General features: G+C 37.8%; 1 protein-coding gene across 1 annotated transcript in view; it reads right to left on the reverse strand.

Annotated features, from left to right (window-relative positions):
* Positions 1-3,764: 3,764 nt before the first annotated feature.
* The window catches only part of LOC129499688 (zinc finger protein 28 homolog), a 42,455-nt gene continuing 30,183 nt past the window's right edge, over positions 3,765-16,036 (reverse strand). The window contains 1 exon segment of the mRNA XM_055309533.1: positions 3,765-6,256. Coding sequence (XP_055165508.1) covers positions 4,773-6,256 — 1,484 coding nt within the window. The 3' untranslated portion in view covers positions 3,765-4,772.

Below are 16,036 nucleotides of genomic sequence, written 5' to 3' on the forward strand. Positions count from 1 at the left end.
TTGGGTGGAAAGAAATCCTTGAGGTTGTCAGTCCCAATCTGAGCGACTCTGGATTGTTTCTAAATCAGACTATCCTCTTTTGAAAACCATATTAATAATGCCTAGACTCAAGAACAGCAGCCCAGAGATAACCACATATTGCCCTTATGAGGAGTTTCCAGAATGCCCATGAGGTACATGTACTTGGGAGTTGCAGGCTCCTCGGATACAAGAAACACACTTCGTGTGAAGGCCACAACTGGAGTTAAGCATCGGAGTTTTCCATACTACAATCTAGAAATGTTGATTCCTTCAATTTATCACATGGCCCCAGTGTTACCTTCAGACCAACTTCCTGTAAAGGTCAAGATCAGTCCATTCGGGGTAAACTGTCAGAAGCATCTCTCAGTTGTTGCCATAACTTCTCTTTAGTAGCTCTGGTGTCTCTTCCTCTTCTTATAAGGATACTAGTCCTATCAGATTAGAGGCCCTCGTCACATCATCTACTCTTAATTTAAAGGGCTCCTTAATTTGAAGCCCTCCTTTAAAGGGCTTCAACAAATGAATTTGGGGCGGGGAGGGGGGGAGATACAATTCATTCCATAACAACCACTCTACAATAAAATATGGAATTTAACAGCATCCCACTTTAGCAAACCATAAAAGGAGTCTCTTAATTTCGTTGAGTAATCTTAACCCTGACTTCAAATACAACATCTTTCAACAATATAATACAAAGACCCCCCCCAAAAAAATAATACAAAGACCCCTAGTTGAAATTTTTTGCCTTGATGCCAGAAGTTCCAGATCTGAGTTTTAAACTACACAAAACAATTAGATACCAGCATCATACACATTTTTGGACTTAGAATTCCTCTTTCTGTTTAAACTGCCATTATCCAGGTCTAAACTGCCATTATCCAGGTTCCCTGACTTCTATTCATCTTAGGTAACTACAAATAATAATTCACTTGGATATTTACCCAGTGCACACCGCAAGCTCTCACTTTCTTAGGCTAGAAAAGAAATGGGAGTTTTACTTGTCCCATCTCACCTAAAAACAGATCCCTGACACTTTCAATTTTCCAAAGATTCTATGGCCTGTCACCTAATCTTCATACCAAATTCCATATTGGTTAAGCTTCTTTAATTGCAAGCAGATGAGCAATGTAGGTAAAAAACGAAGTAGTGGAAGAATAGTAGGTAGTTTGAGGAATTATAGGCTTAGAAAGCACAAAAACTAGAATGACCCCCAAAGATCTCAGCCATAAGAACACCAGCATCATCCTTTTAGAGAGCTGCTATTGGATGACACAGACCAACTACCTTTCAAACTCCAGAGAGAATTTGATTAGCCAAGACCATCGAAGCCATATGATACAGTTTGGTCAGTTGCTCAAAGGAAAAGAAGAGATGGTAGTGTCAAAAGAAGGAAGCATGGAAAACTGGGCAGACAAAAACAAAAATACATATTTTAAGTTTTATTTTTGATATTACAATTATGAGGTTTATACTAGAACACAGGTCTGAAAATTTTTTTCATTTAGTATAACTATACTTCTATGGCTATTATTCACATTTATAGTTCTTTTTTCAACAGCTGCATGTAATTCTATTGAATGCCTATACCATAATTGACTTACCCATTTACCCAGTACTCTAATAGTTTCTAATAGAGTTCACCATTAAAAATTATTTTTGTCATTATACATTTACCTACCTTTGTACACTTTGGTTTCTGAGGAATGATTCCAATGGCATATACACACATAAATTTATATAACTGACAATGGAATTGTCTTGTTTTTGACAGTCACTAGATATAATCACACTTTTCTATGATTTAAAACCAACCTATTGGGATCCCTGGGTGGCGCAGCGGTTTAGCACCTGCCTTTGGCCCAGGGCGTGATCCTGGAGACCCGGGATCGAATCCCATGTCGGGCTCCCGGTGCATGGAGCCTGCTTCTCCCTCTGCCTGTGTCTCTGCCTCTATCTCTCTCTCTCTTGTGTGACTATCATAAATAAATAAAAATTAAAAAAAAATAAAACCAACCTATTGGGGGAAAAAAGTAGAGATATAACAACACTTTATTTTGCATTTCATTTCCTTCATCACTGTTATACTTAGCTATTTTTCCCTCTTTGAACTGGCCACTAGCTTTGTCCATTTTTCTTTTTTTTTTAAAGATTTTGTTTATTCATGAGAGACACACAGAGAGAGGCAGAGACACAGGCAGAGGGAGAAGCAGGCTCCATGCAGGAAACCCGACATGGGACTCGACCCTGGGCCTCCAGGATCACACCCTGGGCCGAAGGCGGCACCAAACCGCTGAGCCACCAGAGCTGCCCACTTAGGCCATTTTTCTACTGAATTGCAGATGTTACTATTATTGATTTGTAATAATGCTTTGACTATCAGGGACTATTATCCTTTGTTATATTTGTTTGCAAATATTTTCTTTCAATCTCATATTTGTATGACTTTATTTGCTTTGGTTTTTAAAAAGATTTTATTTATTTATTCATGGGAGACACACACACAGAGAGAGAGAGAGAGAGGCAGAGACACAGGGAGAGGGAGAGAAGCAGGCTCTATGCAAGGAGCTCGACATGAGACTCGATCCTGGGACTCCAGGATCACACCCTGGGCCAAATGCAGGTGCTAAACCACTGAGCCACCCAGGGATGCCCTGACTTAATTATTTGCATGACTGATATTTTCCACACATAAATGTTATCTTAATGTCAGCTCTTGGGTTATGTGTAGTAAATACCTAAGAAGGTCTACCTTAAAGTTATAGAAATATTTTCTTGTACTTAGATTTTTTATCTTTAGAGCTTCATTAGTGTACAAGGTATAAATATAGGTCTTTCCAGAGAGCAAAGTGTCCCCCCACCATTTGATTAATCCATCTTCCCCCCACTGCAATGAAAAATTATTTTTATCATACATAGTGGGAGTCTAATAAGACCACCCATCCCCTAGTCTCTATCCCAAAGTAAAGAGAACACCAAAGCTCCACTTTCATACTCATGCCCTCTGGAGCCACAAGCTCCCTTCACATGGCCTTCTATGCTGCCATAGGACAGTCAAGAGGGAATCCAAAAGCACAGTGTGGTCCAAGTAAGGGTACTCCTCCAGGGGTGGAGGTATTCTTTTTTAGGTAATGAAATGTGGTAATGATGGCATAACTGAAAATAGTAAGTCATTGAATTGTATACTCTAAATGGGTGAATTGGATGATATGTGAATTGTATCTCAATAAAGCTGTTACAAAAAAAAAAAAAAAAAAAACAGAAACAGACAAAACAAACAAACAAAAAGAACAACCTCCACCAGTCCTGAAATCACTATTAGTAAAGAGTAAAGAGAACTCTCATGATCTTTCTTAAACCATCAATTCTCTCCTCCTGCAATACTGAAAGCATAATTATCTACCTTTGGACCAAAATGACTATTCTCATTATGCCGGTTGTGTCTGAGTTACCTGCCTCTAATGCCCACATGTCCTGCGAATACTAAGGCACTACTTCCACCATTACTCCCTAGCTTTCAGTGATTTCTCATCATGGTACATATTACATACTTATCACATGGTATGTACTTCAACTTTGTCTTCTCCCACTCGGTCTGTAAGGGCAAAAACTTGCATATTTTGCCCTCTGCTGTATCCCCAGCACCTAAAACAGGACCTGGCACATTAGCTAATGCTCAGTTAATGTTAAGTGAGTACTATATTCCTTCTCATACCATAATTTTATACATGATCAGAATCAGCATATCAACTTAAAAATATATTGGGAGTTTTACTGGATTATCAATTAATTTACATATTTAACACAGAAATATCTTTGCCAGACTCCTTCTATACAAAGATGTGTCTAGCTCTCCATTTACTCTACCTTTTAATATTTAAAAAGTTCAAGTTTTAACATCTACATTTATAAGCTAATTGCAGCATTTTTGTTTTGGTACCAGTCTTGTCAATCTCATAGATTAAGATGGGCAGCTTTACATTATTTTATGCTCTAGAACAATTCAAACACCACAGGAATTGTCTGTGCTTTTCTAGAGGTCAAAGTGTTAAACCAAAAACAAACAAACAAACAAAAAAGTGTTAAACTATTTTCTTCAGCTTATTTCATAGCTATTAATCTACTCAAGTTTTCGTAGCTTACTGAGACTTTAGTTCGTTTTAAATATCTGGCTAGTCCTACATTCTATCAAATGCCTTTGTTCTAACTGGCCTATTCTCACTTCTAAGTGCCAGGCAAAGTGAGAGTTTCTCATCAGCAATACTATCAGTCCTTGTGTTTATTCATATAGAGGGAGTGGTGAGCCACCACATTACCCTTGTTCATCACAGAATCTTCCAATTCTGAATGTGTTCAGTTTTCTACCTCCTGGGAAAGTAAAGAGTCCTCTGTCTGCTCTAAAATCTTTAGGTTTCTTAGTCTTGACCTACTGCAGATGAACAGATTTACTTGCAGCTGAACATGACAGCAAGGAACCCTTTACCTTAATGGCACTAACTAATTGTATGTCAAGAATGGTGTGCTAAGCCTTTTAAATGGACTAACATACTCTTAAAGACAAATGTTTTAAATGGGAAAGCAACATAAGTATGGATTTTTATTTTTAAAAGATTAAGCTGCCACAGTGTTAAAAATGCACTTGAGAGGAGGGAAAATGGTTATAATACTATAAAAATCAAAATGAGGTGACTCTATATTGTACTATGATGATGGAAAAAATTGGATGGATCCTAAAGGCATTTAGAAGATTGAATCTAGGGGACTTGGTGGTATGGGGATGGGGAAGAGGGAATAATTGAGGACTCCCCAGTATGAATTCGCTGATGATGAGCAAGATGTACACTTTGCCTGAAGGCTTTCCCACATTCTTTACATTCATAGGGCCTTTCTCCAGTATGAATTCTTTTATGAAGTGTAAGATGGGCAATCTGGCTGAAGGCTTTGCTACATTCCTTACACTCGTAAGGTTTCTCTCCTGTATGAATTCTTTGATGTAGAGTAAGGGATTTACGATGGCTAAAGGCTTTCTCACAAACATTACATTCGTAAGGTTTCTCACCTGTATGACACCTCTGGTGACAAATCAGGGATGCCCTCTGTCTGAAGGCCTTTCCACATTCAAGACATACATATGGTCTTTTGCCAGTGTGGAGTCTCTGATGTTGAACAAGATAGGAGCCATCACTAAAGGCCTTCCCACATTCAATACACTCATAAGGCTTCTCACCAGTATGAACTCTCTGGTGTTGAACAAGGTGTGCAATTTGACTGAAAGCCTTACCACATTCCTTACATTCATAAGGTTTCTCTCCAGTGTGTATTTTCTGATGTTGTGCAAGGTGCGCATTCTGGCTGAAAGTTTTGCTGCATTCCTTACATTCATAAGGTTTCTCTCCAGTATGAATTCTCTGATGATGAGCAAGGTGTGTGCTCTGCCGAAAAGCTTTCCCACATTCCTTACATTCATAAGGTTTCTCACCAGTATGAACTCTTTGATGAAGGGTAAGTGAACCACGATGGCTAAAGGCTTTCTCACATATATTACACTCATAAGGTTTCTCTCCTGTATGAATTCTTTGATGTACAGTCAAGGACGAGCCATGGCTAAAAGCCTTCCCACACACATTACATTTGTAAGGTCTCTCTCCAGTATGAATTCTCTTATGCTGAATAAGTCCTATGTGATCAGTGAAAGCCTTCCCACAATCAATACAATCAAATGGTTTCTCTCCAGTGTGATAATACCTCCGATGACGTATAAGAGAAGCATTCTGCCTGAAAGCTTTCCCACAGTCAATACATTCATATGGTCTTTTCCCAGTGTGAATCCTTCGATGATGAGCTAGGGATGAACAATCACTAAAAGCCTTCCCACATTCAATACATTCATAGGGTTTCTCTCCAGTATGGACTCTCTGATGTTGAGCGAGATGTGCAAGCTGGTTGAAGGCTTTATTACACTGCTTACATTGATAAGGTTTTTCTCCAGTATGAACTCTCTGATGTTGAATAAGGTGAGCATTTTGACTGAAGGCTTTCCCACATTCAGTACACTCAAAAGGTTTTTCTCCTGTGTGTATTCTCTGATGTTGAGCAAGGTGGGCACTCTGGCTAAAGGCTTTCCCACATTCAATACATTCATAGGGTTTCTCTCCGGTATGAATTCTTTGATGAAGAGTAAGGGTTGATATTTTGCTGAAAGTTTTCTCACAGTCATTACATTTCAAAAGTTTCTTTTCTCCATAGACTTGCTTGTGTTTTTTTACAAATGAATGTGTTTTTAAACTTTTCTGATCTGTGTCAAAACTATATATTCTCTCTTCAATGGGAAATACCTGCTTTAGATAAGATAATCTATTCAGATGAAAAACTGTCCCAGACTTGTTAAAGCAGTCTCTTTTCTCAATAAGGTTATCTATATGAGTGACTGTCTCTTGACTAAAGTGTGTCTTCTGACTTACCAGCTCCCACTTAAATAGGGCTTCACATTTCCAGCTTACCCCTAATGTGGAACATTTAAGGTTGTAGCTTGGAAGTCTTTCCATTATCATTGCCTGGGATAATTTTTCTTCATAAATGTCCTGGTTTGGAGGTAATTCCCTGGTCATCCAAACATACTTCAAGTCTGAAAAATATTGAGAAAGCAAATGTCTCCTTTACTTAATGTTAGAAGAATGGAAACTTCCAAAATGAAACCATGTGACTCAAATAGTTACTGAAGACCACAGAGGTCTTTGACAATTCTTATATAAAGTTAGGCAATGCAACCATCCTTGCAGTTCTGAAATAAACCCTCCCAGACTCTGGTATATGATTTCAATATGACTTTTTATTAAAAATTATATACCAATGTTCATAATTGAGATTTGTCTGTATTTTCCTTTTTTGATGCTATTTTGGTGAGATTTGGGCATCAAATGCTGTCTTCATAAACATAATTTTTTAAAGTTCTCTTTTTTATTCTCTGTTGTAGAAAATTTTAAACAATGTTGATATTTTTCCTTACAGGTTTTACAGAATTTATTTGTGAAATTATTGGAGGTGTTGCTTCTGTTCTTGGGGAGGCAGTTTTGAAATAACTTCCTACATTTTTTTTTTTAAGATTTTATTTATTTATCCATTAGAGACACACAGAGAGAGAGGCAGAGACACAGGAAGAGGGAGAAGCAGGCTCCATGCAGGGAGCCCAACACAGGACTCGATCCCCGGGGCTCCAGGATCATGCCCTGGGCTGAAGGCAGGTGCCAAACTGCTGAGCCATCCAGGGATCCCCTTTCTACATTTCTTCAATGGTAATCAGTCTGTTGAAATTTTCTCTCTCTTCTGGTGTCAGTGGTGGTAATTTATATTCTCCTAAAATACTGTCCATCTCATCCAGGTTTTCCAATTACTTACAGAAAATTGAGGAAAATAGGTTCACATGATTCTTTTTTTATACATTATTCTTTTAAGTACTTACACATCAATGGTTACTTACTGTTATTTTTCTTATTTTCTCTCATTTGTTTATGTATTTGATAGTTTATATGCTTTATTGGTTTTCTAAAGCACCAATTTGATTTATCTTCATTAAATAAACTATTTTCTAGTTCATTTATTCCTACTTGTATTCCCGGCAGTGTAAGTCACTATTCATAACTTATTTTAAGTGTTCCTTAGACTCATTTTGTTCTTTTTCTACTATCTTGAATTGCATGCTTATTTATTTTTTATTTCTTATTTACTAATGTACACCATTAAGTGTACATTATAAGTGTACCTATAGGTATCCTACCAACATCATCTTCTTGAACCTATGAGAACTGGAAGCATGAAAAAGCCATACTACAAGCTACAGAATAAATTGTAAACATCCCACATGAGGTGGATTCCACTGTAATATATAATCAATAAACTCTTATCTAGCTTTCATACCAGAAATACAGCTTTCAAGCAAGGCAGGGAAAAAATAAATTTTAAAAAATAAACTGGGCCAAAAATCCCAGTGAGTACAACAAAAGTGGGGTGATGATGGACAAAGAAAAAGTAGGTAATACTTGTTACCTAATTTATTCTTTTATATAAGTGTCAAATGATGATGCTTTGAATCTCAAGTGAATGGATTTTAAAACACAGGTTTAAAAATATAAGGGGGACGCCTGGGTGGTTCAGTGGTTGAGTGTCTGCCTTTGGCCCAGGGCGTGATCCTGGAGACCCAGGATCGAGTCCCACATTGGGTTCCCTGCGTGGAGCCTACTTCTCCCTCTGCCCGTGTCTCTCATGAATAAATAAAATCTTAAAAAAAAAAAAAAAATATATATATATATATATATATATATATATATGGGTAACAAATTGTAGGACTTTCAATTCAAGGAGTGGGATGGCATGAAGGGGGGGAAAAGACATAAAGCAAAAATAAATAGCAAAACAGAAACATCATCAAAGACAAAAATAATTAAAAACAAAAGGAAGAGCATAGCTATAACAATTGTAAACCTGATAAGCTTATATTTTAAATAAAATATTTAAACTAGTTCAAAAAACTAAACATAAATTTGTCTAAAGAATTCTGAAATGCTGACCATCAGAGATTATTAAGAACTATGTAAGCATCATAGAATATATGAGTTCACAGGTTGTGGTATTTGCAGGAAATCAGTAAAGGTAAAAATGGTATGCCACATAGTGGAGAAGATCCATTTAAATATGGTGTTAGAAAAAAAAGTTCAATTTGAGAGGGATTTTGAGAGGTGTTTTCCAAGAAGTATCAGAAACTTTTTTTTTTTAAAGAAACATCTTGAGAATAGTACCCCAACTCTATAGTTATTTGCACTTACCTGGGTAGAGATCTCTTGTCATCTCTCCCTTCATCATCCAAGGCTCTTTACCTTGCTCCAATAAGGAGATTATGTCTGGTTTAGAAATGCAGAGACCTGCATATAAGAAAAGATAAGAGGGACACCTGGGTGGCTCAGCAGTTGAGCATCTGCCTTCAGCCCTGGACATGATCCCAGGGTCCTGGAATTGAGTCCCGCATTGAGCTCCCTGCAGGGAGCCTGCTTCTCCCTCTGCCTATGTCTCTGCACCTCTCTGTCTCTAATGAGTAAATAAATAAAAATCTTAAAAAAAAAAAAGAAAGAAAGAAAATTGGCTATGTTATGGATATTGCTGAGCTATGACCCAATCCAAACGGTATTGAGAGAAAAGGGATATTGTAGGAAAATGCTGATAGAGACATGAAAGACTACTGAGGTGGAAAGACTCCAATGGGGAGGTGGAAGGAGGAAGATACCCTTACCCAATGAAACCAGGTTCCTGTAGTTCTCTAACATCACTCTCTTGTACAAAATTCTTTGAGCAAAATTCAACCATTCCCATTCATCTTGGGAGAAGTCTATGGCCACATCTGTGAAAGTCACCGAATCCTAAAATGACACAAAAATAATCTTGCTCAATGTTCATGCCATTTCTTAGCTGGCTCTAGGGGTAAAGGGCTATGCTGTTCACATGATGGGGGGAAAAACAAACTCTGTGCATAAGTAATTATACCAAGGTCTAAATCATCTAGGTCATATAGTTAGCTACTAGACAACCTTTCTGTCTAGTTATATTATACATATTAGTAAAAAGAAAAAACATGAAAGACACTCTCTGCTCTTCAAACATTTACAATTTTATGGTGGTGAGAAGATATTCTCATGAAAAATGTTGACTGCATTTACAACAGACTATCAAGTACTAAATTGCAGTTGACTCCTGGACAACACAGGTTTGAACTTCACAAGTCCACTTACATGTGAATTTTTTTCAGTAAGTACAGTAGTGTATTTTCCCTTCCATATGACTTTAACAATTCTTCCCTAGCTCACTTTATTGTAATATAATGTATGATACACATAACATACAAAATATCTATTGATCAACTGTTTTTATTATCAGTAAGGCTTCTAGTTAACAGTAGGTAATTAGTAGTTATGTTTGGGGGAAACAAAGTTCTATGCAGATTTCCAACTATGCGAGGATCAAAGCCCCCAAGCCCCATGGTGTTCAAAGGTCAACTGTGTTTATCTATGTTAGGAGCTAGATCACTTTTCTACATGGAAAAATTAAAGAGCTCTGGGACTGTGGGGGGAAGATTCAAGGAAAGATGCTGACCTGATGAACATGTTTTCAACCACCACAACATATTCTAAGAAATCTTAGTGTTCTGAGATGTTAAGAGGTGTGTCTACAAAAATAAAAGAAAAAAATACCTAGCAATATTTTTTCCTTTTGACATAAAAATATATTTGCATTAGGAAAACACATTTGAGGGATACCTGGGTGGGTCAACAGCGCCTGACTTTGGCTCAGGGCCGGATCCCGGGTTCCCAGGATCGAATCTAGTATCAGGTTCCTTGCATGGAGCCTGCTTCTCTTCCCTCTGCCTGTGTCTCTGCCTCTCTTTCTGTGTCCCTCATGAATAAATAAATAAAATCTCAAAAAAAAAAAAAAAGGGAAACACATTTGTAAAGTTGTTTTTGATAATCTGCTGAGACGTATCAAAAGAATCATATGAGATGAGTACAACCTGTTTTATTACATGGGCTGAATTTCCTAACCAACCAGCAAGAGGTATCAGTCACCCATTTGCGGTTGCTGGCAAATTTTCCATTTCTTACTTTGTGATTTCACCTATATCAACATTTAAGAATGAGTTTTGAATAAACACCTGTTGTGAATAAAACCAGAGAAAAAAATCAGATCATTCCAAAGAATTCATGCTCTGGCACTAACTAACTAGGTGATCTTGGCAAAGTTAATTAACTGCACATGCCTCAGTTTCCCCACACACAAAAAAAATGGGAATAATTTTGGAACCCAGCTCATAGCTGCATCTTGAGAATTAAATGAAGTAACAGTCGTAGTACCTGGCTAAGTGCTCAAGAATTGCAACCTATGATGATGATGAAGGAGGGATAGGAAAGAAGGAATAGGAGGAGGCAGCCAAGAACAGGTGAAAATGTTTGGTTTAAGACTTCAACAAAAGTTTTACTTATTATTTTATCTAATTTCAATATACTATAGTAATAAAGAACATGGTCTCTGAAGCCAGACTATGCTCAAATCCTGTTCTGTTCAGTAAGTTGAAGACAACAGTTTTGCTTTTAACCTTTGAAGATATTTTAAATAACTCAGAACAGTCTATTGTATTTACACATATATATTTACCATTTCTGTTGTACTTTCTTCATTCCTGATGTTCCAGTTCCCTTCTTATCTCTATCTGAAGAACTTCCTTTTGCAATTCTTTTAGAAATCTGTCAACGAATTTTCTTAGTTTTCCTTCATGTGAGAAACTACTTCACCTTCAATTCTGAAGGTTATTTTTGCTGGACATATAATGGTGGGTTGATAGTTCTTTCCTTTGAGTACTTTTTAAGTTGTTCTACTGTCTTCTGACTTCCATAATTTCTGATGGAACAAACCACAGAACTGAAATTGCTGCTGCCCTATATGTTAAGCATCATTTTTCTCTGGCTGTAGTGTCCAGCAGTCTCATTATGAAGCTCCCACGCAAGGATTTCTTTCGAGTTTATCTATGCTGGAATTTGCTGAGCTTCATGGATTCACAAGTTTATGTCCTTCACTAAAATTGGGAATTTTTCAGTCATTATTTCTTCAAATATTTTTTCTACACTTCACTTTTTGGGACTTGAATGATACAAGTGTTGAACATTTTGGTATTGTCCCACAGGGCTCTGAGGCTCTGTTCAATCATTTATCTATTGTTCAGATCAGTTTCTATTTACCTTTAAGTTCACTAACTCTTTCCACTGTCATCTCCATATTGCCACTAAGCCCATCCATTGAACTTATTCTGGTAATTATATTTTTCATTTCTTATTGATATTTTCTATTTCTTTGCTGAGACAACCTCCTTGCTCTAGGAGTGTTCACTTTACTTGTTGGAGCATTTTTATAACAGCTGCTTTAAAATTGTTTATCAGATCATTCCAACATCTATGTCACATAAATGTTAGCATCTGGTGATTAACTTTTCCGCTGTGAATTGAAATTTTCCTAATTTTTCATTAGCTGAGTAATTTTAGGTTGTATCCTTGACATTTTGGATATTATAAAACTCTATATCCTGTTTAAAATATATAGAGAATGTTGATACTTTGTTCAGGCTCCATTTCCAAAGCCTGTGAAGTGATATTTGCCTCTGTACTACAGATGCACCACTTGGTGGCCAATGGTCTATCCTGGAGTCCACTTCTCATAGGCTATGGTATGCTCTTCAGGGCCCGATACATGCATAAGCAACTTAGAGGAAGCCCAGGAGTTCATAAACAACTTTTTATGGTTGATTTCCAAAGCTCCTCCTTCTCTGGTCTCTCCAGTGTCTTCTATTTCCTAGGGGGTTCCTCTTTTCAGTCCTCTGGGCAGATAACTGGGGCTTATTTATTCCACTCTACTGTAAGGCTCAGCTACCCTGACTGTACCCACCGCTGGGGCCAAGCAAGGAAAGAACAGAAACAGGGGTGGGAAAAGAGGCAATAAGTTTACTCCACCCTCTAGGGAACATAGCTTCTTCAATAACAGAAAATTCTCCTTCAGAATTTTTCTGCAGACCCCACTGCAACTGTCTCAGGGCACAAAAAAAGAGAATTTTTTTTTTTTTTTTTTTTTTTATGATAGTCACAGATAGAGAGAGAGAGAGGCAGAGACACAGGCAGAGGGAGAAGCAGGCTCCATGCACCGGGAGCCCGATGTGGGATTCGACCCCGGGTCGCCAGGATCGTGCCCTGGGCCAAAGGCAGGCGCTAAACCGCTGCGCCACCCAGGGATCACCAAAAGAGAATTTTTTTAAAGGAAGATTTCATTCACCCTCTCTGATTATTAGATCCCCTTCCTATTTCTTGAGCCTGAACTAAGTTTTCTCCTGCAGTTCTTTTTATCCATGCCAAAACCCCCTTCTCAGTTTTGTGCTTTGTTGAATCCATGCTAGGAGATACTGGGAGGAAAAAAAAAAAAGGTACACACATCACATCTTGGGTTTCTTCCCTAATCACCCTACTACAATTTACTTTTTTAGAGACTTCAAATTGCTACTCCATGCATGCTGTTCTGATTCTACAGCAACTTTCAGTGGGAAAGACAGGGTAGTGTCAGCCCAAAACAAGGACTTTCATATTCAGTGTAAATTATTATTAGTTTTAAAATTAATATTCCATTGGAAATAAAAAGCCTCCTGATCTTTAGGGCTTCCTGTGCATCCAACATCATACTGTAGGTTTTTCACATTTCTGTTACAGTATGTATATAATGTATATATTGTATGAAGAACTACATAGGCACAAAAGCTAATAGTAGCATATAAAGCTAATGTTTATATAGTGCTTATTATGTGCCAAGTATTTTCTAAACACAAAATACATTAACTCCTTAATGTTCACAACAGTACTATAAATTAGGTATTGGTATTATTCCCATTTTATGGTTGAGGAAACTGAAATTAACGTAATATATCCAGGATGTATTAGAGCTAGAATTTGTACCCAGGCAGTCTGGTGCCACAGTCATGTTATTAATCTTTATGCCATGCTCTGTACTCTTAAGATATTTTCCTCACAAATAACACTGCTATCGTCTAAAATATTTAAATGCTTAGGAAACAAGTTCCATTGATAGTATGTTTTGTGGCATTATATCTGATCAGAAAAGGGGTTTTGCTTTGATATAAGTTGCTCATGGTCTTTTGTATAAAAGTAGACAAATTCTACTATCATGTTATTTTTTGATAGGCTTTTTAAGCTTAATAAAACTTTATAATTTCTTATAAAATTTGCTGATGACACTCATTTAGTAGTTCACTTTAATTACAACATGAATTACAGTTCTTAATTCTATTATTGGTCATAAAAATATTAAAATTAAAAATGTTCTAAAGTTTGAGAAGCTCTAATCCAAAAGAAATGAAAAATTAGTAATTTAGTCCAAGAAAATAATCAGTGATGAGGGCAAAAATTCAACAACAAAGATGATCACTGCAATAATCTCTATTAAATAATAAAACATGGGACACCTGGGCGGTTTAGTGGTTAAGTGTCTGCCTTTCGTTCAGGGTGTGATCCTGGAGTCCCAGGATCAAGTCCCACATCAGGCTCCCTGCATGGAGCCTATTTCTCCCTCTGCCTATGTCTCTGCCTCTTTCTCTGTATCCCTAATGACTAAATAAGTAAAATCTTTAAATATAAAAAATTAATTAATTAAAAAGATACAACTCAGGAATTGTACCTTCCAACCCCTCCTCTCTCCAACAGTGACTATGATTATGCAGGCTATATACCATCAAGGATCTCTCACCAAAAGGCAAAAAGAAGGTAAAAACAAAGTAATTTCCTCTTACTAGATTGTGGCCTGTTACAGAGCTTCACCAGTCCAGAGGAAGGGACACCTTTTTCTAACTCACTGGAAGGTATTCATATGGCCCATGAATGGTCCTTTCTCACTATTCTGGAGGAAGTCTAAGCTATACCTACAGCACTGATCACACTGTATAAATAAATGTTCACTGCCTTTTCGTTTCTCCAACATACTATAAGCTCTCTGAAAGCCAGGATGGCTACTAAGGAAGTAGGCAAATCATGGCTCTCAAATTTTCTCTAAGGACTGTCCTTCTGCATTATCATATACTCATAAAAAACCTGAGCATTTGGAAGAGCTCAGAGTGGGTCATTTTTTGAACAAAGATTAAACAGCTACAGGAAGAAGAGGAAGCTCTGAGACGGCTCTGGGTTATCTGAGTCTCTCTCTATGGACCCACCACTCATCAGAAAGGGAAAAAAAATAATAGGAAACAGGCCCCACCTAGTGTGGAACTCTTAAGCAAATAATCCTCAGAAGGAAACAAACATTACCAAATCCTGTAAGGCAAGACTGTATTTTAAGGAGAGGGAATACTAACTCACCAGAGATGTGGCTTTAAGAAGTTCAACTCCTATCACCTCCTCCTCTTCCTGGCTCCTCATTAGGAGAAGGGCTTTACCCTGAGAGGTAGAGCTGGGAAAGGAGAAAGGAGTACTGAGAAGCTTAGTAGCTCGAATAATCACTGCCTAGAAACTCTTTCCTCCCTTCAACTCCAACTGTTCTCACTCCCCAACTCCCATCCCAAACTCCACTCACAGTCCAGGCACTCACTGGGAGACCTATAATTTACACCTGGGGTTCTTCTCTGCTCTAGGTTTTTCAGGCTGAGTACAATCTCCTTCTCTCTCACAGCCACCTACTCATTAACACTTGGAAAAAGCCATCTGCCCCAGAGGGAAGTACTACCTCTGTCAGAAAGAATTCATGTGGCTTACAGAGACTGAACCAAAAAACAAAATAAACCAAAACAAAACAAAACCATCAAGAGACCCATTTTGCTCTGTGACAAGCTATAGTTTAAAAAAGTCCCCTGCCCACTCTGAGCCAAGTTTCTTCAATCAGAAAGAGGATTAAAGTATCTGACTTGGGCAGCCCGGGTGGCTCAGCGGTTTAGCGCCACCTGGGGTCCAGGGCGTGATCCTGGAGACCAGGGATCCAGTAGCACGTCAGGCTCCCTCCCTCCATGGAGCCTGCTTCTCCCTCTGCCTGTGTCTCTGCCTCTCTCTCTGTGTGTGTCTCTCATGAATAAATAAACTCTTTAAAAAATTTTTTTAAAAAATATAAAGTATCTGACTTGATTCTGGTTTTTTCCTCTAAACTCCACTTTCCTCAAAGCTTTATTATAATGATGATAATAAGAATGAACACTATTGAGCACTTGTTACAGGGCAGGACCTATAGGTGCTTTATGGAGCTCATTTAATCCTTATGACAGTCCTATGAGGTTCACATTCTCATCTCCATCTTACCTAAGAGAAACTGGGTCAGAAAGTTTAAGAAACAAAAACTTGCTCGATGGAGGTTTGAGATTATTTACCCTCTCAGAGTCACTTTTGCAACTGTCCCAAGTGGTTCAGGATACTGACCTCAAGCAGTTGTAGAGGGGATTACATGAGATGAG

This window comes from Nyctereutes procyonoides, unplaced genomic scaffold (genome assembly GCF_905146905.1).
Source record: "Nyctereutes procyonoides isolate TBG_1078 unplaced genomic scaffold, NYPRO_anot_genome, whole genome shotgun sequence".
Classification (NCBI taxonomy): domain Eukaryota; kingdom Metazoa; phylum Chordata; class Mammalia; order Carnivora; family Canidae; genus Nyctereutes; species Nyctereutes procyonoides.